Source organism: Dendropsophus ebraccatus, chromosome 9 (assembly GCF_027789765.1).
Source record: "Dendropsophus ebraccatus isolate aDenEbr1 chromosome 9, aDenEbr1.pat, whole genome shotgun sequence".
NCBI classification, from domain to species: Eukaryota; Metazoa; Chordata; class Amphibia; order Anura; family Hylidae; genus Dendropsophus; species Dendropsophus ebraccatus.
In genome coordinates this window covers 114,244,739-114,272,110 of record NC_091462.1, presented here as the reverse complement: position 1 = coordinate 114,272,110, position 27,372 = coordinate 114,244,739, and the positions used below count along the sequence as shown (strand labels likewise).

Below are 27,372 nucleotides of genomic sequence, written 5' to 3'. Positions count from 1 at the left end.
TCACACATGTCTCCCCTTTCATATCTATACAGTCTTGAAAACAAGGGTTCTGAGTAGGGATGGTCCGAACTTTCCGAGGTTCGGGTTCGTACGGACCTGAACTCTCGGCAATGATTCCCGCTGTCTGCCCGCTCCGTGGAGAGGGTGGATACAGCCGGAGGACCGCCTGGAAAACTGGGATACAGCCTATGGCTATATCACAGTCTTCAAGGCAGTCCTCCGGCTGTATCCACCCGCTGCACGGAGCGGGCAGACAGCGGGAATCATTGCCAAGAGTTCAGGTTCGTACGAACCCGAACCTCGGCAGGTTCGGACCATCCCTAGTTCTGAGTCTTCTAATGGTATGAAGCAGAGGTCATCCATGTGTACTGCCTCTCTAATCACATCTATACCATCTTGAAAACAAGGGTTCTAAATGGTGGAATGGATCAAAAGGTCATACATGTGCCTGACTCTCCAATCATATCCTTACATGCTAAAGAACAGAGTTCCTGAGTCCTCTGTTAGAATAGAGCAGAGGTCACACATGTGCATTGCCTTTCCATTCATATCAATGGTACTGCAGGGGTTCTGAGTCTCCTGTTGGAAAGGACAAGGAGTCACATGTGTGCACTGCCGCTCCAATATTATTTACATGATCTGGAGAACAGAAGTTATGTTCTTGAGTGTTAGGTCCGAATAAAGCAGAGGTCACATGTGTGTACTGCCTCTCCAATTATATCCAAACAAACATTTTTGAGAACAGGGATTCTGAGTTCTGACAGAATGGATAAGAGGTCACATGTCTGCAGTCCAGCTCTTATCATACTCACATCATCTCAAGAACAGGGATTCTGAGTTTGCTGACAGAATGGAGCAGAGGTCACATGTGTGCACTGCTGCTCCAATCATATACAGATGATCTCCAGAACAGGGGTTCTGAGCATTCAGATGGAATGGAGCAAAGGTCACATATGTGAACTGCTTCTTCAATCATATCCACATAACCTCGAGAACAGGGGTTCTGAGACTTCCAATGGAGTGGAGTGGAGTGGAGGTCACATCTATGCACTGCAGCTCCATTTACTGTTGAGCGTTGTACTCGGTTATTGACGGCAGTCCCACAGACACTTGAACACTGTTCCATTCTGACAGGAGGTTCCTGACCCCCACTTTCGAAATCACAGCAGGGTCCTCTGTGGTCGGACCTCCTGAAATCATGCGCTTAGTCTCTACCATGCGGCGCTGTTAGTGGGACAATCCTAGATAAAAGGAATTTATCTGCATCGCAATAATGATAACATCCGATCAAGTGACGAGAAAAGCTTCAGCGCAAAACTGCTGACTGCTACAGAAATGAGAGGATGGGGGTCATTTATCAAGAGTGCGGTGGAGTGGAAGATGGCGGCATTTGTGACATAATCAGGTAACATAAAGTTTATGATAGAAGCAAAAGAAGCAGAAATAACCCTTCTCTATACACAAGGGACCCAAACAGCTAAAAACTGCCATATAATACTCAGAAATCCCTCCATGAACGCCATTTTTCGTGCCACCATAACGGAGGACGATAATCTTAAAGTTGTCACCGCTCCTCTTTTCACGTAACATTGATAAACATGGTGGCCTCTGACACAATTCCGTCACACACTGTTACTTATATAGCGATGCTAATAATATCTGCATGGACGCGATGGCGGTACCTAAAGCAGTGAGGTTAGTGTGGCTTACATAACGCACAATACGCACCGGCAGCGGCCTCCGCTTATGTAATTTCATTGCGGCTGTTCAGAAAAGTCACATTAATTTTACGCTCTGTGACTCCGGGCGCGGGGAGGAAGAATGAAGCGGGTGGAATAGATTTCGCCAGCCTTCCATTAGTGCATGACGTTCAATTAATTAGCGAAACACCTTCATTTACTGCCCCCTCCCCCAGACATGTTGTAGTACGTCCCAGGAGCGCGGTGAGACCTGTGCCATGAGCTGCTACCTCCGTATTAGAACCATCACATGACAATGATTTACCGCACCTGTAATCCCACCGCGGTGACCTCGATCCTGGACGCAGCCTGCCGGAGAGACCCTGGTTATCAGACTGCTGCCAGCCGCAGAGACCGCACGTCCCCTAAATACCACAATTACCGCAGTCCACTTCATAATCACCTGACATTAATCTTAGTATAGAAGGACACAAAGTCGGCAGCCGGTCAGGACAGGTGGCAAATCCAGAAATACTGCACAAATACTTATAACTAAAGTGATAAAAAGGGCGGCAAATAATACGGACAGAGTGTCAGGAATAAAATGCGTCGGCACTATGGCACGGATGGGAATAGGGAGAAACAATTTAAAATGGCCGCCAAGTCAGCCATGTTCTTCGTGTCCCACCTCACAGTCCCAGTACAGGGCCCAATCCTCTCCATCCATACAGAAGACTGTATATAAATCCATCCACCAATAAGCTGCACTAAAATTCAAACAAAAATGACCAATACACTGCATGTATACAAACCTGCCCACAGACATAACCAATCAACTGTCTGCATACAAACCCGCCCACAGACATAACCAATCAGCTGTCTGCATACAAACCCGCCCACAGACATAACCAATCAGCTGTCTGCATACAAACCCGCCCACAGACATAACCAATCAGCTGTCTGCATACAAACCCACCCACAGACATAACCAATCAACTATCTGCATACAAACCCGCCCACAGACATAACCAATCAGCTGTCTGCATACAAACCTGCCCACAGCCATAACCAATCAACTGTCTGCATACAAACGCAACCAGAGATAACCAATCAGCTGTCTGCATACAAACCCGCCCACAGACATAACCAATCAGCTGTCTGCATACAAACCCGCCCACAGACATAACCAATCAGCTGTCTGCATACAAACCCACCCACAGACATAACCAATCAGCTGTCTGCATACAAACCCACCCACAGACATAACCAATCAGCTGTCTGCATACACAACCGCCCACAGACATAACCAATCAGCTGTCTGCATACAAACCTGCCCACAGACATAACCAATCAGCTGTCTGCATACAAACCTGCCCACAGACATAACCAATCAGCTGTCTGCTTACAAACCCGCCCACAGACATAACCAATCAGCTGTCTGCATACAAACCTGCCCACAGCCATAACCAATCAACTGTCTGCATACAAACCCGCCCACAGACATAACCAATCAGCTGTCTGCATACAAACCCGCCCACAGACATAACCAATCAGCTGTCTGCATACAAACCCGCCCACAGACATAACCAATCAGCTGTCTGCATACAAACCCACCCACAGACATAACCAATCAGCTGTCTGCATACACAACCGCCCACAGACATAACCAATCAACTGTCTGCATACAAACGCAACCAGAGATAACCATCCAGCTGTCTGCATACAAACCCGCCCACAGAGATAACCAATCAGCTGTCTTCATACAACCCAGAGACGTCGGTTGGCTGTCATTGATGTGTCACATCGTCATTGTGGTGCTACCTCTATCATGGGACATTGTTGATATGGCACTCTCTCTCTCAGGGGATGTCATTGAAGTGGTGCTCTTTTAGGGAACATTGTTAAATGTGTTGCTTCCGCTCTAAGGAGATGTCAATGGTAAGTTGCGCTCTCTCTCAAAGGACGTGGTCGGTGTGTCGCTCTCTGTCTCAGAGGATGTTGTCAATGTGTCGCTCTCTCTCAGTAGACGACACAGATGTGGCGCTCTCTCAGGGGACGCCGTTGATATGGCACACCCTCTCAGGGGACGTCGTCAATGTAGCGTGGTCTCTAAGGGGAGATTGTTGTATGGTGCTCTCTCTCTCAGGGGAGATTGTTGATGTGGCACCCTTTCTCACTCTCAGGAGAAGTTGTCAATCTGTCGCTCTGTCTCTCATTGATGTGGCACTATCTCTCAGGGATTATTGTCCATGTGGTGCTCTCTCTCTCAGGTGTCTCTGTCAATGTGGTGCTCTCTCAGAGGGCGTGACTGATGTGGCACTCTCTCTGAGGGGACATTAGCGATGTGGGTCTCTCTCTCACACAATTCCATAGGTTTCTTGTGACGCTTGTTCGGTGACTACAACATAAGATTACGGGAATAAATATCATTTCTGCAGCAACGGAAAAATGCTGCAATGAAACCTGATCTATGTCAGCTGGATCCCATTTTATACTGCAATATGGATGACATCATGAGTCCCAGGGTGACCTCATGCAAAATTCACCAGATGTAGCATGACAGAGCTAACACTCTGATCTCACACTGAGGGGCGATAAATATTCTGCCTGGCTCTATGGAGGAAATCCTGAAATGGTGCGAAACACTAAAGCCCTGCCATGAAGCCAGGAGTACAGGCCTCTCCTTCCTGTATGGAGTGAGTGACTCTCAATACTATGTGTGAGCATCAGCGACTCTCTCTATACTATGTGCGAGAGTCAGTGACTCTGTATATTGTGTGCGTCACTGACTCTTTACAGTATGTGTAAGCATCAGTAACCCTCTATAGTACGTGTGAGCATAGCATTGGTGACTCTCTACACTATGTATGAGCATCAGTGATTTTATCGTATGTTTGAGCATCGGTAACTTTCTATACTATGAGTGAGTATCAGAGACTTTGTACATTATAAGTAAACGTCAGTGACTTTCTATACTATATTTAAGAATCAGTGACTCTCTATACTATGTGTGAGCATCAGTGACTCTCTCTATACTATGTGTGATAGTGTGTGTGTGTCAGTGACTCTCTTTAGTATGCGTAGGCATCAGTAACTCTCTATAGTATGTGTGAGCATCACTGACTCTCTCTATACTATGTGCAAGAGTCAGTGACTTTGTATATTGTGTGTGTGTCAGTGACTCTCTTTAGTATGTGTAAGCATCAGTAACTCTATAGTATGTGTGAGCCTTGGTGACTATCTACACTGTGTGAGCATTAGTGACTCTCTATATTATGCGTGAGCGTTGGTGACTCTTTATACTATTAGCATTGGTGACTCTATAGTATGTGTAAGCATCGGTAACTTTTGTATGTGTGCGCATCAGTGACTCTCTATAGTATGTGTAAGCGTTGGTGACTCTTTATTGTATGTGTAAGCATATTTCGTACTATGTATGAATGTCGGTGACTCTCTCTATACTATGTTGGTGACTTGCTTCTATCTACAGGTGTCACTGACTCTCTTCTGTTCACAATAATGTATGCCAGTAACTCTCTAGTCTGTACAGTTTTTACTGGCTCCATTCTACCTATACAAATGTCACTGACTCTCTTCTATCCATACAGATGTTAGAGACTCTCTTCTATCCATACAGATGTTAGTGACTCTCTTCTATCCATACAGATGTTAGTGACTCTCTTCTATCCATACAGATGTTAGTGACTCTCTTCTATCCATACAGATGTTAGTGACTCTTCTATCCATACAGATGTTAGTGACTCTCTTCTATCCATACAGACGTTAGTGACTGTCTTCTATCCATACAGATGTTAGTGACTGTCTTCTATCCATACAGATGTTAGTGACTCTTCTATCCATACAGATGTTAGTGACTCTCTTCTATCCATACAGATGTTAGTGACTGTCTTCTATCCATACAGATGTTAGTGACTGTCTTCTATCCATACAGATGTTAGTGACTCTCTTCTATCCATACAGATGTTAGTGACTGTCTTCTATCCATACAGATGTTAGTGACTCTGCTGTCTGTACAGATGTTAGTGACTCTCTTCTATCCATACAGATGTTAGTGACTCTTCTATCCATACAGATGTTAGTGACTCTCTTCTATCCATACAGATGTTAGTGACTCTCTTCTATCCATACAGATGTTAGTGACTCTGCTGTCTGTACAGGTGTCACTGACTCTCTTCTATTTATACAAATGACAGTGGCTCTCTTCTGCCCACATGGATGTCACTGACTCATTTTTTCTATTCATACAGATGTCAGTGACTCTCTCCAGTTTGTACAGGTCTCACAGACTCTCTTATACCCCAAGAGATGACTTCCTCTAGTCTGTAGAACTCTTACAGAATCTGCAGTCACATGTCAGTACCTGTTTAAAGTCCATACACATTAGTATAGACACTTTCTATAGGATGAACAGATGTTGGTAAATCACTGCAGTCTGTGCAGGTGTTGGCCACTCTGTACTCTGCAAAAGTGACTCTCTTTAGTCTGAAAAGTGTCGGTGCTGTTTCCAGTCTATGCAATTGTCATTGACTCTCCTCTGCCTGTACAGAAGTCAGTGCCTCTTTATACTTTGTATTTGTAGCAGTAATTGTTTACAATATGCACATGTGTCAGTGACGATCATTTTTGTACAGATGTCAGTGACTATCTACAGTCTGTGCCATTGTGAGTAACCGTATGTGTCAGTGACTCTCTACAGACTGCAGGTGTCAGTGACTCTCTACAGACTGTGCAGGTGTCAGTGACTCTCTACAGACTGTGCAGGTGTCAGTGACTCTATACAGACTGTGCAGGTGTCAGTGACTCTACAGACTGTGCAGGTGTCAGTGACTCTCTACAGACTGTGCAGGTGTCAGTGACTCTACAGACTGCAGGTGTCAGTGAATCTCTACAGACTGTGCAGGTGTCAGTGACTCTACAGACTGTGCAGGTGTCAGTGACTCTCTACAGACTGTGCAGGTGTCAGTGAATCTACAGACTGTGCAGGTGTCAGTGACTCTCTACAGACTGTTTAGGTGTCAGTGACTCTCTACAGACTGTGCAGGTGTCAGTGACTCTCTACAGACTGTGCAGGTGTCAGTGACTCTACAGACTGTGCAGGTGTCAGTGACTCTCTACAGACTGTGCAGGTGTCAGTGAATCTCTACAGACTGTGCAGGTGTCAGTGACTCTCTACAGACTGTGCAGGTGTCAGTGACTCTCTACAGACTGTGCAGGTGTCAGTGACTCTCTACAGACTGTGCAGGTGTCAGTGACTCTACAGACTGTGCAGGTGTCAGTGAATCTCTACAGACTGTGCAGGTGTCAGTGACTCTACAGACTGTGCAGGTGTCAGTGACTCTCTACAGACTGTGCAGGTGTCAGTGAATCTACAGACTGTGCAGGTGTCAGTGACTCTCTACAGACTGTGCAGGTGTCAGTGACTCTCTACAGACTGTGCAGGTGTCAGTGACTCTCTACAGACTGTGCAGGTGTCAGTGACTCTCTACAGACTGTGCAGGTGTCAGTGACTCTCTACAGACTGTGCAGGTGTCAGTGACTCTACAGACTGTGCAGGTGTCAGTGACTCTCTACAGACTGTGCAGGTGTCAGTGAATCTCTACAGACTGTGCAGGTGTCAGTGACTCTCTACAGACTGTGCAGGTGTCAGTGACTCTCTACAGACTGTGCAAGTGTCAGTGACTCTCTACAGACTGTGCAGGTGTCAGTGACTCTCTACAGACTGTGCAGGTGTCAGTGACTCTACAGACTGTGCAGGTGTCAGTGAATCTCTACAGACTGTGCAGGTGTCAGTGACTCTACAGACTGTGCAGGTGTCAGTGACTCTCTACAGACTGTGCAGGTGTCAGTGAATCTACAGACTGTGCAGGTGTCAGTGAATCTCTACAGACTGTGCAGGTGTCAGTGAATCTCTACAGACTGTGCAGGTGTCAGTGACTCTCTACAGACTGTGCAGGTGTCAGTGACTCTCTACAGACTGTGCAGGTGTCAGTGAATCTCTACAGACTGTGCAGGTGTCAGTGACTCTCTACAGACTGCAGGTGTCAGTGAATCTCTACAGACTGTGCAGGTGTCAGTGAATCTCTACAGACTGTGCAGGTGTCAGTGAATCTCTAAAGACTGTGCAGGTGTCAGTGAATCTCTACAGACTGTGCAGGTGTCAGTGAATCTCTACAGACTGTGCAGGTGTCAGTGAATCTCTACAGACTGTGCAGGTGTCAGTGACTCTCTACAGACTGTGCAGGTGTCAGTGACTCTACAGACTGTGCAGGTGTCAGTGAATCTCTACAGACTGTGCAGGTGTCAGTGACTCTACAGACTGTGCAGGTGTCAGTGACTCTCTACAGACTGTGCAGGTGTCAGTGACTCTCTACAGACTGTGCAGGTGTCAGTGACTCTCTACAGACTGTGCAGGTGTCAGTGACTCTACAGACTGTGCAGGTGTCAGTGACTCTCTACAGACTGTGCAGGTGTCAGTGAATCTCTACAGATTGTGCAGGTGTCAGTGAATCTCTACAGACTGTGCAGGTGTCAGTGAATCTCTAAAGACTGTGCAGGTGTCAGTGACTCTACAGACTGTGCAGGTGTCAGTGACTCTCTACAGACTGTGCAGGTGCCAGTGACTGTCTACAGATTGTGCAGGTGGCAGTGACTGTCTACAGATTGTGCAGGTGGCAGTGACTGTCTACAAACTGTGCAGGTGCCAGTGACTGTCTACAGATTGTGCAGGTGGCAGTGACTGTCTACAGACTGTGCAGGTGTCAGTGAATCTCTACAGACTGTGCAGGTGGCAGTGACTGTCTACAAACTGTGCAGGTGCCAGTGACTGTCTACAGATTGTGCAGGTGGCAGTGACTGTCTACAGATTGTGCAGGTGGCAGTGACTGTCTACAAACTGTGCAGGTGCCAGTGACTGTCTACAGATTGTGCAGGTGGCAGTGACTGTCTACAGACTGTGCAGGTGTCAGTGAATCTCTACAGACTGTGCAGGTGGCAGTGACTGTCTACAAACTGTGCAGGTGCCAGTGACTGTCTACAGATTGTGCAGGTGCCAGTGACTGTCTACAGATTGTGCAGGTGGCAGTGACTGTTTACAGACTGTGCAGGTGTCAGAAGTAGTGGTGGAGACGGCACTGCTGCGATGGCGGTGCTCGTGGTAGGATGGCGTCCCAGACGTAATGTAGAAGAAAGTCCCGACACTTCACCAATTTAAATATATGCTTATTTATTATGTGCAAAGCATCACACAGTACAGGAGGACGCGTTTCGGCATATTGCCTTCATCAGCTGATAAGGGAATATTCCGAAACGCGTCCTCCTGTACTGTGTGATGCTTTGCACATAATAAATAAGCATATATTTGAATTGGTGAAGTGCCGGGACTTTCTTCTACATTGTGCAGGTGTCAGTGACTTCCGGGGCTCTTCTTCCGATGACGTCCTGCTCCCTCGCTACCCTCTGTGATTGGTTGAGCCGTAAGCGTCATCAAAGGAAGGGGAGGTAAGTATGACGGCTTGCGTAGTTTTATTGCACAGGGAGGTATAGGGTTAACTAGTAGGTTTTCCTGGAAAACCCATTTAAGGGGAATTCTAAGTGATCCCTGTGCGTCTCTTTCTCTTGCCCTCCCCCAATGTATACAGCCGGGTGTCACCATTACTGAATAATATACAGCATGGCAGGAGAGTGTTATCACTGAATAATTCATTAGTGATGGCCACACAATACATTACAGATCTCCACAGCTAACCGAAATATCATACAACCAGATCTCACGCATGTGGTTACAGCGTCATATACCAAGCCCCATATCATACAACCAGATCTCATGTATGGGGATACAGCGTCATATACCAACCCCCATATCATACAACCAGATCTCATGTATGGGGATACAGCGTCATATACCAAGCCCCATATCATACAACCAGATCTCACGCATGTGGTTACAGCGTCATATACCAACCCCCATATCATACAACCAGATCTCATATATGTGGTTACAGCGTCATATACCAACCCCCATATCATACAACCAGATCTCATGTATGGGTATACGCGTCATAAACCAACCCCCATATCATACAACCAGATCTCATGTATGTGTATACGCGTCATAAACCAACCCCCATATCATACAACCAGATCTCATGTATGTGTATACAGCGTCATAAACCAACCCCCATATCATACAACCAGATCTCATGTATGTGTATACAGCGTCATAAACCAACCCCCATATCATACAACCAGATCTCATGTATGTGTATACGCGTCATAAACCAACCCCCATATCATACAACCAGATCTCATGTATGTGTATACGCGTCATAAACCAACCCCCATATCATACAACCAGATCTCATGTATGGGGATACAGCGTCATATACCAACCCCCATATCATACAACCAGATCTCATGTATGGGGATACAGCGTCATATACCAACCCCCATATCATACAACCAGATCTCATGTATGTGTATACGCGTCATAAACCAACCCCAATATCATACAACCAGATCTCATGTATGGGGATACAGCGTCATATACCAAGCCCCATATCATACAACCAGATCTCATGTATGGGGATACAGCGTCATATACCAACCCCCATATCATACAACCAGATCTCATGTATGGTTATACGCGTCATAAACCAACCCCCATATCATACAACCAGATCTCATGTATGTGTATACGTGTCATAAACCAACCCCCATATCATACAACCAGATCTCATGTATGTGTATACGCATCATAAACCAACCCCCATATCATACAACCAGATCTCATGTATGTGTATACGCGTCATAAACCAACCCCCATATCATACAACCAGATCTCATGTATGTGTATACGCGTCATAAACCAACCCCAATATCATACAACCAGATCTCATGTATGGGGATACAGCGTCATATACCAAGCCCCATATCATACAACTGTATCTCATGTATGGGGATACAGCGTCATATACCAACCCCCATATCATACAACCAGATCTCATGTATGAGGATACAGCGTCATATACCAACCCCAATATCATACAACCAGATCTCATGTATGTGGATACAGCGTCATATACCAGCCCCAATATCATACAACCAGATCTCATGTATGTGGATACAGCATCATATACCAAGCCCCATATCATACAACTGTATCTCATGTATGTGGATACAGCGTCATATACCAAGCCCCATATCATACAACCAGATCTCATGTATGGGGATACAGAGTCATATACCAGCCCCAATATCATACAACCAGATCTCATGTACGTGTATGCACGTCATATACCAGCCCCAATATCATACAAGCAGATCTCATGTATGTGGATACAGCGTCATATACCAACCCCCATATTATACAACCAGATCTCATGTATGGGGATACAGCGTCATATACAACCCCAATATCATACAAGCAGATCTCATGTATGTGGATACAGCGTCATATACCAACCCCAATATCATACAACCAGATCTCATGTACGTGTATAAAGCGTCACATACCAACCCCAATATCATACAACCACATCTCATGTATGTGTATACACGTCATATACCAACCCCAAATATCATACAACCACATTTCATGTATGTGTATACACATCATATACCAACCCCAAATAGCATACAATACAATACAGCGTTATATACCAACCCCATATGATACAACCAGATCTCATGTATGTGGTTATAGCGTCATATACCAACCCCCATATCATACAACCACATCTCATGTACGTGAATACACATCATACACCAACCCCTCTAGATGTGGATACAGCGTCATAAACCAACCCCAAATATCATACAACCAGATCTCATGTATGTGGATACAGCGTCATATACCAACCCCCATATCATACAACCACATCTCATGTACGTGAATACACATCATACACCAACCCCTCTAGATGTGGATACAGCGTCATAAACCAACCCCAAATATCATACAACCAGATCTCATGTATGTGGATACAGCGTCATATACCAACCCCAAATATCTTACAACCAGATCTCATGTATGTGGATACAGTGTCATATGCCAACTCCAATATCTTACAACTAGATCTCATGTATGTGGATACAGCGTCATAAACCAACCCCAAATATCATACAACCAGATCTCATGTATGTATATACAGCGTCATATACCAACCCCAATATCATACAACCAGATTTTATGTACGTGTATACATCTTATACCAACCACCATATCATACAAAAAGATCACATGTATGTGTATACACGTCACATACCAACTGCCATATCATACAACCAGATGTCATGTATGTGTATACACATCATATACCAACCCCAATATCACACAATTAGATCTCATGTATATGGATACAGCAGAATATATTAATCCCAGGGTAAGGGTCATATACTAACCCCATATGATACAACCAGATCTCATGTATGTGGTTACAGAGTCATATACCAACCCCCATATGATACAACCAGATCTCATGTACATGAATACACATCATATACAAACCCCAAATATCATACAACCAGATCTCATGTACATGAATACACATCATATACAAACCCCAAATATCATACAACCAGATCTTATGTACGTGAATACACATCATATACCAACCCCATGTGATACAACCAGATCTCATGTGGTTACAGCGTCATATACCAACCCCCATATCATACAACCAGATCTCATGTATGGGGATACAGCGTCATATACAACCCCAAATATCACACAACTAGATCTCACGTATGTGGTTACAGCGTCATATACCAACCCTTATATCATACAATCAGATCTCATGTATGGGGATACAGCGTCATATACAACCCCAAATATCACACAACTAGATCTCACGTATGTGGTTACAGCGTCATATACCAACCCTTATATCATACAATCAGATCTCATGTATGTTTATACGTGTCACATACCAACCCCAAATATCATACAACCAGATCTCATGTATGTGGATACAGTGTCATATACCAACCCTAAATATTATACAACTAGATCTCATGTATGTGGATACAGTGTCATATCCCAACCCCAAATATCATACAACCAGATCTCATGTATGTGGATACGCGTCATTTACCAACCCCAAATATCATACAACTAGAGCTCATGTATGTGAATACAGCTTTATATACCAACCCCAAATATCATACAACTAGAGCTCATGTATGTGAATACAGCTTTATATACCAATCCCAATATCTTACAACCAGATCTTTTGTATGTGGATACAGTGTCATATACCAACCCCAAATATCATACAACCAGATCTCATGTATGTGAATACAGCTTTATATACCAATCCCAATATCTTACAACCAGATCTTTTGTATGTGGATACAGTGTCATATACCAACCCCAAATATCATACAACCAGATCTCATGTATGTGGATACAGTGTCATAAATCAACCCCAAATATCATACAACCTGATCTCATACACAGGTCTATATTGAGCCAAACCCCACCATACAACCAGATCTTATGAACACACGTCACAAGACAATTTCTGGACAACCTTTGTTGGAATTGATTTAAAATATTCAGAACAATAAATCATCTCAGTAACAATTCAGCTCAATCCGGTCTCTTCTGGTCTGTAAGATCAGATTGTTGGATTTCGTCTGTCAGACTGTAGAGGGGAATCTCACTGTATAGGATAACACAAGGGCACATCTGCACATATCTAATAACCTAATCCGACAGATGATGATCCTGTACATGTACAACACAACTAAGGGTTATTACACAATCACTCACACATATTACACACATACAGAGCATAATACACACCTATGGAGCACACTACATACAGATATGTACAGAGCATAGTACACAAATACAATGCACACTACACTCATGTACAGAGCATGATACACACCTATGGAGCACATGGTACACACATACAGAAGACAACATGCAGAGCACACTACACACATGTAAAGGTTGTGTTTCATCTATACACATACATAGCACACTACAGAAATGTACAAAGCACACTACATCTATACATGTATTTTGCATGTTACAAACATGTACAAAGCACACAATGATATGTACAGAGCTCACAACACAAACATGTAAGGGCACACTACACACAGATGTACTGTGCTTACAATACACGTATGCACACAACACATGCACAGATCACTTTACACACACGCACAAAGCATACTATGCACATTACACACATGTATAGAGTGCACTACACACGTTTCTGGAGCACACTGCAACCATGATGAGGGCATCCACTTGTACAGAACACACTGCACACACACACACACACACACACACACACACATGTACAGCGCACAGAACACAATACATCCACACAGGTAGAAAGCACACAATACATATATAACATGTATAGAGTTCACTAAATCTATATATACTACACACATACACAGAACATTACACATCTATACAGGGCACACTAAACACATACACAGAGCACATAACACACACATGTAGAGCACACTCTATCCACATGCGGCCTGCATGCCAATAGCACACTAGGTGTTGAAGCACACTACATCCACACACGGCCTGCACGCCCATCACATACAAGTCATCAATCTTCCCCTGGAACATGTGCTCTGCAGCTGCCAGCCTGGCACACACACTCACACACATGAATGAGCCAGAGCGATGAATGAGGGGAGGCAATGAATGAAGCCACGAGTACACACTAATCACACCAGAGTAGTGACCACACAAGCACACACTGGATAGTCCAGGATATAGCATCGTAGGGATTACAAAAGCCAGCGATTACAAGCACTGCTTACAATGACACACACTTGCCACATCCGTCACACACACACTAACTAGCCATACACACATTGCTCTCACACACAATAATTGCAAAAACTGATCTCACACTAGTCACTTTATGGACGTCACATAGAGGTCACGAACACTAATACAGACACTGGTCACCTGCAAATTACTCACACATACTGGTTAAACACACTTGTTACACACATAGTGATTGCACACACTGACTACACAAACATATACCTATCACACAGACACCAGTGCAAGCACAATAGCCAATAATCACACATACAATGGAGACTTTTACAAAGATTACATACACACACAAATCACACACACAATAATATACACTATAATATACTCTCATAGAACATACACTCACATCTTGTACACACAGTGACAGTACATGCAATGGCAATTCAAGTGTCAAATAAAGTTTAAAATCAACACACACTATTGACACAGCACAAACAACAAACCAGTCTCACACTTACACACACACACACACTAGTGACATAGCACTATACACACACTAGTCACATAGCAATATACACACACCAGTCACACACACAGTGATACAGCCTTATATACACACACACTAGTGACCCAGCACTATACACACACCAGGCACACATACAAACACTTGTGACACAGCACTATAGACACCATTCTCACATCCACACGTGTAACATAGTACAACACACACACACTAGTGACACAGCACTATACACACACACACACACCAGTCTTTCACTTTCACACACGCAAGACATAGCACTTTACACACACGTCACGCACTAGTGATATAGCAATATACACACACTAATCAAACACACACACAGTGACACAGCCGTATCCGCACACCAGTCACACACACACACTAGTGACACAGCACTATAGACACCATTTACATTTTCACTCACATAACACACAAAAGTCGCACACACACTAGGTGGATACACAATGTTTACACATCAATCACAAAAATTTGACATATACTGGTCACACACATAAATGTTGCACACACCAGTAACACACACATTGGTCCTATATATTAATTTGACACCTGTCACACATATTGGTCACACACACACACACTCATTGGTCACACACTGATCATACACACTAGTTTCACATATCATCACCCACACATTGGTTTTACACACACTCACCTTGCACACATACACAGTCACTCACACATTAGTCACATACTTAAACACACCAGTTACATACAAAATGGTCACTTACACATCAAATACAAACCTGTCAGCAAACACATACACACTGGTCACACACACTTGTCTTGCACAGTGTTACACACAATGATCACACACACACAGTTTACAGTCAGTCATCACACACACTAGTCCAACACTTTGGTCAGTGGTCACACACACAATGGTCACACACACACACTGGTTTCACATGCAGCAGTCATACACACTGGTCAGCAGTCACACAAACTGAGCACAAATGCAACTGTCAGACACACACAACTGTCACACATTCACTGGTCTCACACACACACACACAGGTTACACATGCAGCGGTCACATACACAAACTGGTCATATATGCAGTGGACTCACACACACCGGTCAGGGGTACTCAGTCAGCGGTCACACACACACACTGGTCACACACACAGCAGTCACACAAATACACCAGTTACACACACACACACAGGTTATACATACCAGTTTCACACACACACACACACACACACCGGTTATACATACCAGTTTCACACACACACACACACACTGACACACACACACACACACACCGGTTATACATACCAGTTTCTCACACACACAGGTTATACATACCAGTTTCACACACACACACACACACACACACACACACACACACACACACACACACACCGGTTATACATACCAGTTACACACAAACACACACACACACCGGTTATACATACCAGTTTCACACACACACACACACACACACACACACACACCAGTTATACATACAAGTTTCACACACACACACACACACACACCAGTTTCACACACACACACACACACACACACCGGTTATACATACCAGTTTCACACACACACACACACACACACACACACACCGGTTATACATACCAGTTACACACAAACACACACACACACCGGTTATACATACCAGTTTCACACACACACACACACACACACACACACACCGGTTATACATACCAGTTACACACAAACACACACACACACCAGTTATACATACCAGTTTCACACACACACACCAGTTATACATACCAGTTTCACACACACACACACACATACACACACACACACACACACCGGTTATACATACCAGTTTCACACACACACACACACACACAGCGGTTATACATACCAGTTTCACACACACACACACACACACACCGGTTATACATACCAGTTTCACACACACACACACACACACACAGCGGTTATACATACCAGTTTCACACACACACACACACACACACACACACACACCGGTTATACATACCAGTTTCACACACACACACACACACACACACACACACACACACACACCGGTTATACATACCAGTTTCTCTCTCACACACACACACACACACACACACAGGTTATACATACCAGTTTCTCTCACACACACACACACACACCGGTTATACATACCAGTTTCTCTCACACACACACACACACACACCGGTTATACATACCAGTTTCACACACACACACACACACACACACACACACACACACACACACACACACACACACACACACACACCGGTTATACATACCAGTTTCTCACACACACACACACCGGTTATACATACCAGTTTCTCACACACACACACACCGGTTATACATACCAGTTTCTCTCACACACACACACACACACCGGTTATACATACCAGTTTCACACACACACACCGGTTATACATACCAGTTTCTCACACACACACACACACACACCGGTTATACATACCAGTTTCTCACACACACACACACACCGGTTATACATACCAGTTTCACACACACATGATGCTCGGGCAGCGGTCCGAACACCGGTCAGGGATGCTCGGGCAGCGGTCACACATAGCGGGTGGTGGGCAGGCAGCAGTCACACACACCGGTCAGGGATGCTCGGGCAGCGGTCACACATAGCGGGCGGTGGGCAGGCAGCAGTCACACACACCGGTCAGGGATGCTCGGGCAGCGGTCACACATAGCGGGCGGTGGGCAGGCAGCAGTCACACATAGCGGGCGGTGGGCAGGCAGCGGTCACACATAGCGGGCGGTGGGCAGGCAGCAGTCACACACACCGGTCAGGGATGCTCGGGCAGCGGTCACACATAGCGGGCGGTGGGCAGGCAGCAGTCACACACACCGGTCAGGGATGCTCGGGCAGCGGTCCCACATAGCGGGCGGTGGGCAGGCAGCAGTCACACATAGCGGGCGATGGGCAGGCAGCGGTCACACATAGCGGGCGGTGGGCAGGCAGCGGTCACACATAGCGGGCGGTGGGCACGCAGGATCCTGCACTGAGAGGCTCGGCTCATAAATCAGTAAGACACAGACCCGCAATGCACCCTCCTCACCCCCTCCCCTCTCACACACAGCCCTCCCCCCTCCCCCTCCATGCTGTCCCCCACCCCCACTGCCAGGGGGGCACAGGATCGGGGGGCACAGACTGGGGTACAGCAGCTTACACTCCTCAGCTCCTGAGTCCGGTCCTTCATGCTTCTTCCTCCCTGCGGGGACTGACGATGGTGACGAGTCCTCCCTCCTCCTGGTGACTACTCCCCCCTCACTGCTGCAGAGTCCGGGGGGGTGCGGGGAGACACACACGGGAGCCCGGGGACCGGCAGGGGGGCAGCAGCACCGGGCAGCAGGGGGCAGCTGACGGCGGCAGCAGCAGCGGGGAGGATGCTCGGCGGGCGGGGAGGACACGGTGGCGGCGGCGGCGGCTGATGCTGCTCTGGTGCTGATGCTGCTGCTGCTGCAGACGAGGATGCGGGAGAAAGAGACAGAGCGGAGGCGCAGTGCGCAGGCGCCGAGTGCAGGGGCCCCGGGGGATCACGGGAGTTGTAGTCTCACCAGCCCCAGCATCTGCAAAGCATATGGCCAGGAATAGATCTCTGGGAGCTATGTATATCCAGGCTGAGGATAAATATATATATACAGGGAGGATAATTATAGACACGACCTAGGCCTGCGCCCTCCACACCCATCTACAGCACAGGGGGCGCTATGGGCTCTATAGAGGGGGAGGGGGTCATCACACCCACCTGCCTCCTCACACATAGAGGTCACTAGATATGACGTCACTGCTTGTGGAGATCACCTCAGATGACATCACTAGATACTGAGATCACAAGATGTGACATCACTAGATACGGAGGTCACCACATATGACATCACTAGATACGGAGGTCACCACATATGACATCACTAGATACGGAGGTCACCATATATGACATCACTAGATACGGAGGTCACCACATATGACATCACTAGATACAGAGGTCACCACATATGACATCACTAGATACAGAGGTCACCACATATGACATCACTAGATACGGAGGTCACCACATATGACATCACTAGATATAGAGGTCACCATATATGACATAACTAGATGTGACATCACTAGATATGGAGGTCACCACATATGACATCACTAGATACTGAGATCACAAGATGTGACATCACTAGATACGGAGGTCACCACATATGACATCACTAGATATAGAGGTCACCATATATGACATCACTAGATACAGAGGTCACCATATATGACATCACTAGATATGGAGGTCACCATACATGATATCACTAGATATGGAGGTCACCAGATTGAAGATCAGTAGATATAGAGGTCACTGGTTATGGAGACCACTAGATTTAGAGATCACTAGATATAGAGGTCACCACATTTGTAGATCACTGGTTATGGAGATCACTAGATTTAGAGGTCACTAGATATAGAGATCACTGGTTATGGAGATTACTACATATAGAGGTCACTGGTTACGGAGATCACTAGATTCAGAGGTCACAAGTTATGGAGATTACTACATATAGAGGTTACTGGTTATGAATTACAAGATATAGAGGTCACAGGTTATGGAGATCACCAAATATGAGATCTTTAGATCTGCCTTATAAGACGCAGGGTGAGAGTACTTTAGACTGTAGTTTGAAGGTGGTTGAAGGACATCTATGTATACAACCCACTTCATGTGACTCCACCTGTATATTATAGAAGCTGGTGTGTGCAGAAGACTCTGAACCTGCAGGAAGTACACGGGAGGACTGACCGTGCACTGCAGGAAGCTTTGCGTGAGCTCTCCCATCAGAAGCAGTCTGAGGGGCCCATAAAGTCTCCCTCCCCATATTGGAGGCCAGTAATAACAATGCAGAGGGGTCCTATGACAGATTTTGCACTGGGACGCCCCAGCTTCTAATCACACCTCTGCACCCAGGACAGCGTGTCCTGAGAAGTCATCGGGACTAACAGGAACGCTATGATGTTCAGGTGCACGTCTATGCTAGAGTCTGTGAAGACAACATGAGGGGGTTGGGGGGGAATGGGCCTGGTGAGTGCACATGATGTGATTACGACTCTTGGTCTTACGGGTTGGCTCTCTATACTTTTTGCAGTCTCCCATTACTTTTCAAATTCATTTAAAAGATAAAGCACAATATGCAATTTCCAAGCCATGGCGGAACATCACGTTATCTACAATGGCGATACTGTCTGCAGCCTGAACCGGACAACGTGTGGACATCTAAAGCCTACAGGATGAGAACGCCATCAAGGCAGCGGCGCCAACTAGAGACGGATGCAGAAGACTGATGTATATTATTTGTACGTTTGCCCAATGAATCCTGATACTGTATGGATGGAGTCACCCGTGAGTCAACGCCATCCATCTGATTCATTTAATGGGAATGTGCTGATGAAGCATCCGCTCGGCCTGACGTGACAAAGCCCGATGTGATGGGGCCTGTGCCACTCGTCATTACTGTAAATCACTGGCAATGGATTAACCAGGAGGATTCCAGAAGCATACACAATGATACAGCCTTGGATACAGCTACAGGAATACACAATGATACGGCCTCGGATACAGCTACGGGCATACACAAAGATACGGCCTCGGATACAGCTACAGGCATACACAATGATACAGCCTCGGATACAGCTACGACCATACACAATGATACGGCCTTGGATACAGCTACAGGCATACACAATGATACGGCCTTGGATACAGCTATGGGCATACACAATGATACGGCCTCGGATACAGCTATGGGCATACACAATGATACGGCCTCGGATACAGCTATGGGCATACACCTCAGATACAGCTACAAGAATACACAATGATACGGCCTCGGATACACCTACGGGCATACACAATGATACGGCCTTGGATACAGCTACAGGCATACACAATGATACGGCCTTGGATACAGCTATGGGCATACACAATGATACAGCCTCGGATACAGCTATGGGCATACACAATGATACGGCCTCGGATACAGCTACGGGCATACACAATGATACGGCCTCGGATACAGCTACAGGCATACACAATGATACGGCCTCGGATACAGCTACGGGCATACACAATGATACGGCCTCGGATACAGCTATGGGCATACACAATGATACGGCCTCGGATACAGCTATGGGCATACACCTCAGATACAGCTACAGCCATACACAATGATACGGCCTTGGATACAGTACTGATATCCGGGAGAGCAGAGAAGAAATGATCTGTACTTTTCCTGCCTTTGTGTTGTGGCCCCTGACACTACACCTACAGATCCTGAGCTCTCTACACAATGCGGAGTCCAGGATGTAATCAGATGTGCAGAGAGCTGTCATCACCGTTCATTGCCATAAGACGCACAAAGCCCAGCCTATCATCCTATACTATGAGTCCTGCCATTGGCTGCAGTACAACCACATCACCGGCATTAACATCCCTCTCCTATCACAGCTTTCAGCACAGACAGAGGTGGACACCCCCTTTAAATCAGCAGCAGCTTCAGCTGTCATCTCTCCTTGCTGTCAGCATTTCACATAGAGGGACAAATATGACCTCTAGTGCTAGCACAGTAAACTGCACGATCATAGAAAGAATCAATGGATCACTAGGGATCTGCACTGGATTAGCAGTAGAGGAAACTAAATCACCAAATGGATCACAGCCAAATAATTATCCTCAGGGTTCATTCACACTTGTATGTTTTGCCTAAGTGTTCTCTCTATTTTCCAAGTGGCACAGAACAGAATGACTAAAGTGTGCATGTCCCAAGAATCTCACGTGTATGGAGGCAACCCAACTGGAGGAAAGAAGGGATGCTAACATGTCTGATCCTTCCATCCTCTAGGTGATGCTGAAGGAGGATGGTGGGGGCAGAATGTCCAAAAACAGCTTGGGGGGGCACAGATCAGTCTGGAAGAGGAAAAATTAGGGGGCATTTACATTTTCCAAGAATACAGTTCATGTATGGAAGATGTGCTACAAACCGGATTCACTGACCTGAGTGAATGATGCCGGGAACACCGAAGTCCGTTCTGTTGCGCATCGTGAATGTGCAAATGTAGCCTTAGGCTCCGTTCACACACAGTAAAACTGGCGGAATTCTGCGGCTGAGAATCCCACCAACCTATCTGGCATAATGACAATCTATGGGAGACTCGTGCGCCTCCTCTCTCCGCGCTAAAGAATAAACATGTCGTGATTCTCCGCCGCGAAATTCCGCCAGTTTTACTGATGAAATTGAGTGGATGGCCGTCATTTAATGGCAAATAATTGCTGTTATTTTAAAACAACCGCCGCCATTGCTTCGAAATAATGGCCATTATTTGCCATTAAATGACGGCCATCCACTCAATTTCAACACTTTGTGAACACAGCCTTTCTGTGTTTTCAATCCACTCCTGGTTTTGGTTGAAAAATACTGAGCAAAAATACTGTGTGGCAACATACCCTTAGGCCAGATTCACACGTCCGTGATATACAGTCCATAAGCTGGCTGTGTATCATGGACTGACCGCTAGAGAAGCACGCTGCTGTGTCATTTTTTCAGATACGGCAGGGCACAGGGGGAACATAACAAAGAATGTTAACTCACCTCTCCCTGTGCCTTAGCAGCGATGTACGGTAGTGCAAGGACCCCGTCCGAGCTCCGAGATATTCTGAGCTGCCAGTTGATGGACAGCTCGCTCAGCCAGTTAGTGACTGGGGCGGGACGCCGCTCCAGTCTGATTGGCTGTCCTGGCTGTCCATAAGCCGGGACAGGCATTTTGCCCCCCAGTCTTTCATCAAATGCCTTCTGGCGGGCGTCCCAGAGCCGGTCCGGCTGTGCATCACAGGCACGGGGAGAGGTAAGCTATCTCAATGACCGGGCGCAATTTAAACACAAATGGACCTAATGGGCATCATTTACTAACAATTCGTCAATTTTCAGCTCAAGCTGGCTTCACACTGCCTCTTTAACTAAATTATGGTGATGTTGACTTGTTCTAGGTGGAGGCTCACCTGGTCATCTGTGATATATCTTGTGAACACTACAAGGACCATTTGGCCAAAGAGGATGCCTGGATGGAGGTGTTAAGAAAATTGTTTCCCAACTGGGACAGTTAAATTTAAAGGGAGCACGGTGCACTAGGTAATGTTCGTTTGTACTCTAAACCATCATATGACATACATCAAATTGATGTTTGTTGCCTAAGTTTTACATACAGTCTCTGTAATATCAGCAATGCATGTTACTACTGTGTTCCATTTCTTTCTCTTTCTTAAGAGGAGGCAAAGCCAAAAGTTGGCGGTCAATCCATCATAGGTTCTGATTTGGACAAAGTGGCTCAGATGCATCCGCCAAAAACACTAAATACAAGTACTATGACATGCTGCTTTTTCTGGCACCATCACGACAAATGCGACAGTACGTTTCTTATTGAGATGCTTTGACATTTTATTCAAAATTAAACATGTATTTCTACAAATGTTTTTTGTTTACTTTCACATGTTCATTGCTACTTCAAATGTACACAATAAGCTCCACATTATGTTTTCATGTGTAAAACTCTCCTTTTTTTTAAGACTTCAGGCAATCTGGATGTGGATACAGACAGCACAGATGCCAGTGGTAGTGGGCACACCTCCTCTGCACGAAGATGAGCACACCAAGATGTCAACCACTGAGGAGCTCATGTTTATTCCCCACCAGGCACACCAGAGACAAGATGCTTCTGCTTGGGCCCCCACATCATGTCCACATTCTGGAATTAGTCCTGGGCCAAGCTCAGCTCAGATTGACACACAACCACAGAGGCAAACACGTGCCACAGCAACAACACCATTGCTCACATATACTCCTCCTTTCGGCAGAACAATAGCTGATGCTATGTGAACCATATCTATCCAAAATTGTATCAACGCTCTGTCGTTCTTCCTTGGTTGTATTAATGTATTTAGAGAATCACAGAAGACGCCCTTAGTCCCAAGAATACTTACTGTGATTGATGACATGTTTGATGACAAACTTAAACAGAAATTATCCAGCCTCCTATTGTACCAAAAAGGCCATCATAATTTAATGTCTATGAGGGTAGCCGATATTCCTTGCGTGACCCAAATTACAACCATATGTGGTCTGGCCCCCAACACAAGGATGATGTAAGTGGGGATAATACAGTGTCGCCTTGGAACACCCAACATCAACATCAGCCTTCAAGTGAGGATTCTTATTTGCACAACTTTACGTCAACGTTGATGTCTTTACATTTTGTTGTAAGTTTATTTCACATATGGGGCATTTACACGTGGATGTCAACACAATAGTCTTTGGGCATCCGTTTTTGTGCTATGACGGTAATGGCAGTGTTTCAATTTGTTTTTGTGCTGTTCAGTTTGAGCAAATTGTTCAAAAATGTGGTTACGGTATGCTTCAAATGAAGTTTATGTTTGCTGCAAACATTTGCCTTGTTTTTTTTTAATAAAACACAGGAGTAAGGTTATTGTGAACTCCCAGAAATACACGCCAACTGCCACGGCACAGACCCATGGGGTGTCATGAAATAATTAGCAAAGTGATCTTGCACATGCAATCCACTTAAATGTGGCCTGGCCAGTGGATTGAGGTGTCAAAGGTAGCCATGTTCACTTCCACATCAACAACATTCTGTGCAAGGCTAAGATGGAAATTAAAGATTCTCTTCAGGGTATCTAATCCACGCTTTGGAAAAGGTCTCAAGAGGTTTGTTGACAGAAGAAATGCTTCATTTAACACAAAAACAAATGGGACAGGATCACTGGTACCCGGAAGATGTCTGGGAGGTGGCAAAGATATCTGATTCAGGAGAAGTTGTCATCCAATTTTGGAGGCCTTGAATCGAATAAGTTGCCATATCCGTGAACATCAACCACCACAAAACTATAGTTGGTATCTGCTACAGCCATTAGAATAATAGATAAATATCTCTTACAAAATCTAAAATACAGAATGTGGCTGCTCCTGAACACAGATATGTTTACCATCTATTGCACCTATAAAGTTAGGAAAATGACTTCACTCCAGAAAGCCATTCGCCACCTGGAGTCAGGTGTTAACAGTAGGAATAGGCATCCAGGTTGGACACAACTTTTCCCAAATTATGCCACATGTATGTTTCACAATCCCCAAGATGGTTGAGATACCCATTAAGAACTGGAAATGCAGTGAGGTAAAAGACTTTCCAGTTGCAAGGATCCGCAAAAACATACAATAAATACAGGCTTTACTAACATTTCTACCTTAGGACAAATGCAAAAACATGACGTACCTCAACGTGATCAGAAGACGCTCTTTAGGGGTCATAGCCTTTCTCATGTGTGTATTTTGAAAAGTCAGAGCAAGTTGTCAAAAGCAGCAATGGACATCAGTGTGAAGTCAAAAAATTTCACTGGAAACCTAAATGGAAACGGAGATGACAGATAAGGCAAAGGTAACTACAATTACACACACACTCAAGACAAATCAGGACAACAATCCAGGCCAGAGGAGTCAAACAAACAGCCCTGTACGTGTTAACACAATTATAAGTAAGTCCAGTTTTGCCATCCTAAACTTGGCCTTGGGTAAGGGCACCCTTATGCTGTTGGTTGTTCTTTTTTTTTTGTGTCAAATTCATTAATTTGTCTAATTGCCCTAAATAAATCATAAATAAAGACAAAACTAAAACCCAAACATACCACCATAGTAGAAGTTGCTGGTTTTTAGACTAGAAAACCCATTAAAAAAATTGACGTTTTGCTTAATAAACATGTCTGTAGTGGCGGGTCTTAAAGGACACACCCATTACACACCCACAATACGCACATTGACATTTTTCTTTTGACACAAATGACGGGTTTGTTGGGTTTTTGGAAAACTTGTGTAGCAATAGCGAATATGTCGGAACACATCAGTAAATCAGCCCCAATATGTCAGACATTTGACAAACACACACTAAAGTGTGGTAGAGGATGTGTGGGCAGCAGGATGTAGCTTGGCTCATACTACCTGATCCCATTTTGTTTTTTACTAATTACTTATAACCATCAGCCACAGCAGATCTCAGCTCCTGTTCTACCCACGGCATCTCTATTGCCATCTACAAGTGTGAAGTGTGATGTTGGCCAGACGTTCAGCCCAAGTCAAGATTCTGAAAACTTCTCTAAGAGCCCGTTCACACTGAGCAAAACTGGCAGAAATTAAAGTGGAGCCCACGTCGCGGAGGCCGCTTAAAATTCAGCCTGTCCCATTGTTTCAACCAGATTTCTTGTGTGCCTATGCTCAAAGAATTGACACGAAACCTCATTGCATCAATTAGACAGGCTGAATTTCAAGCAGCATCCGCAACGCGGGCTCCACTCGAAATTCCACCATTGTTGCTCAGCCCTTACTGTAAAAAAAGAGGAGCAAGCCATTTCAAGCTGACCACAATTATAAAGTGGGGAATATAAGTATTTTATATGCTTCCGATTTTGCAAGTTTTTCCTGCTACAAAGAATGGAGAGTTGTGTAAGAGTTTTGTGAGAGTTTTTTTTGTAGGTACACTTTACCTGTGAGAGACAGAATCATTCCAGATAATCCCAAACTGAGAGCAGTTTGGGAAGCACTGAAGGCAGCAGAATCCCTTCTTGTCCACAAAGACATAAAAATCCTATCGGACAATGCAACAGTGGTGGCGTATCTCAGACATAAAGGGGGAACAAAGTCTACTCTTCTTCAGAGATTGACAGCAAAAATATTCTCTTGGGCAGAAATGAGAGTGTCATCTGTCTCTGCAATCCATCTAAAAGGTACGGACAACATACTGGCAGATTACTTAAGTCGCCATCAGGTCCTTCCGGGAGAGTGGGAATTAAATGCCCAGATATTCTCCAGCTTAGTAGAGAAATGGGGTTATCCAGAGATCGACCTATTTGCTTCAAGGTCCAACAGGAAAGCACAAAAGTTCTTTTCTCTAAACCCCCGGGATCACCCGGACGCACTGGATGCCCTACAGCAAAATTGGAATTCCAAGCTGGCATACGCATTTCCCCCCTTTCCACTGATTGCGAGGACTCTTCAGAAGATCCACTCAAGCCAAACCTTGGTAATCCTGGTAGCTCCGATGTGGCCCAAGAGAGCTTGGTTCAGTCTCCTCAAGTCTCTAGCCATCCAGGGCCCAGTTGCTCTTCCTCTACAAGAAGATTTGTTGATCCAAGGTCCTCTACGCCATCCAAATCTGGCCAGTTTGCACCTAGCGGCATGGCTTTTGAGAAGTCCCTCCTTGCAGCTAGAGGGCTATCGGAAAAAGTGATAGAGACTTTACTTAAAAATAAGAAAGA

The 27,372-nt window shown here is 45.2% G+C and overlaps 1 protein-coding gene across 4 annotated transcripts in view; it reads right to left on the bottom strand.

Moving 5' to 3' along the window:
• STX1B (syntaxin 1B) overlaps positions 1–25,425 on the bottom strand; it is a 106,714-nt gene extending 81,289 nt beyond the window's left edge. For 3 of the 4 annotated variants that reach the window (XM_069982302.1, XM_069982299.1, XM_069982300.1), the window contains exon 1: positions 18,193–18,438. In XM_069982302.1, coding sequence (XP_069838403.1) covers positions 18,193–18,222 — 30 coding nt within the window. In that variant the 5' untranslated portion in view covers positions 18,223–18,438. Of the gene's footprint in view, positions 1–18,192; positions 18,439–25,340 lie in introns of those variants that run through there. The other variant, XM_069982303.1, reaches the window with a different exon arrangement.
• Positions 25,426–27,372: the final 1,947 nt, after the last annotated feature.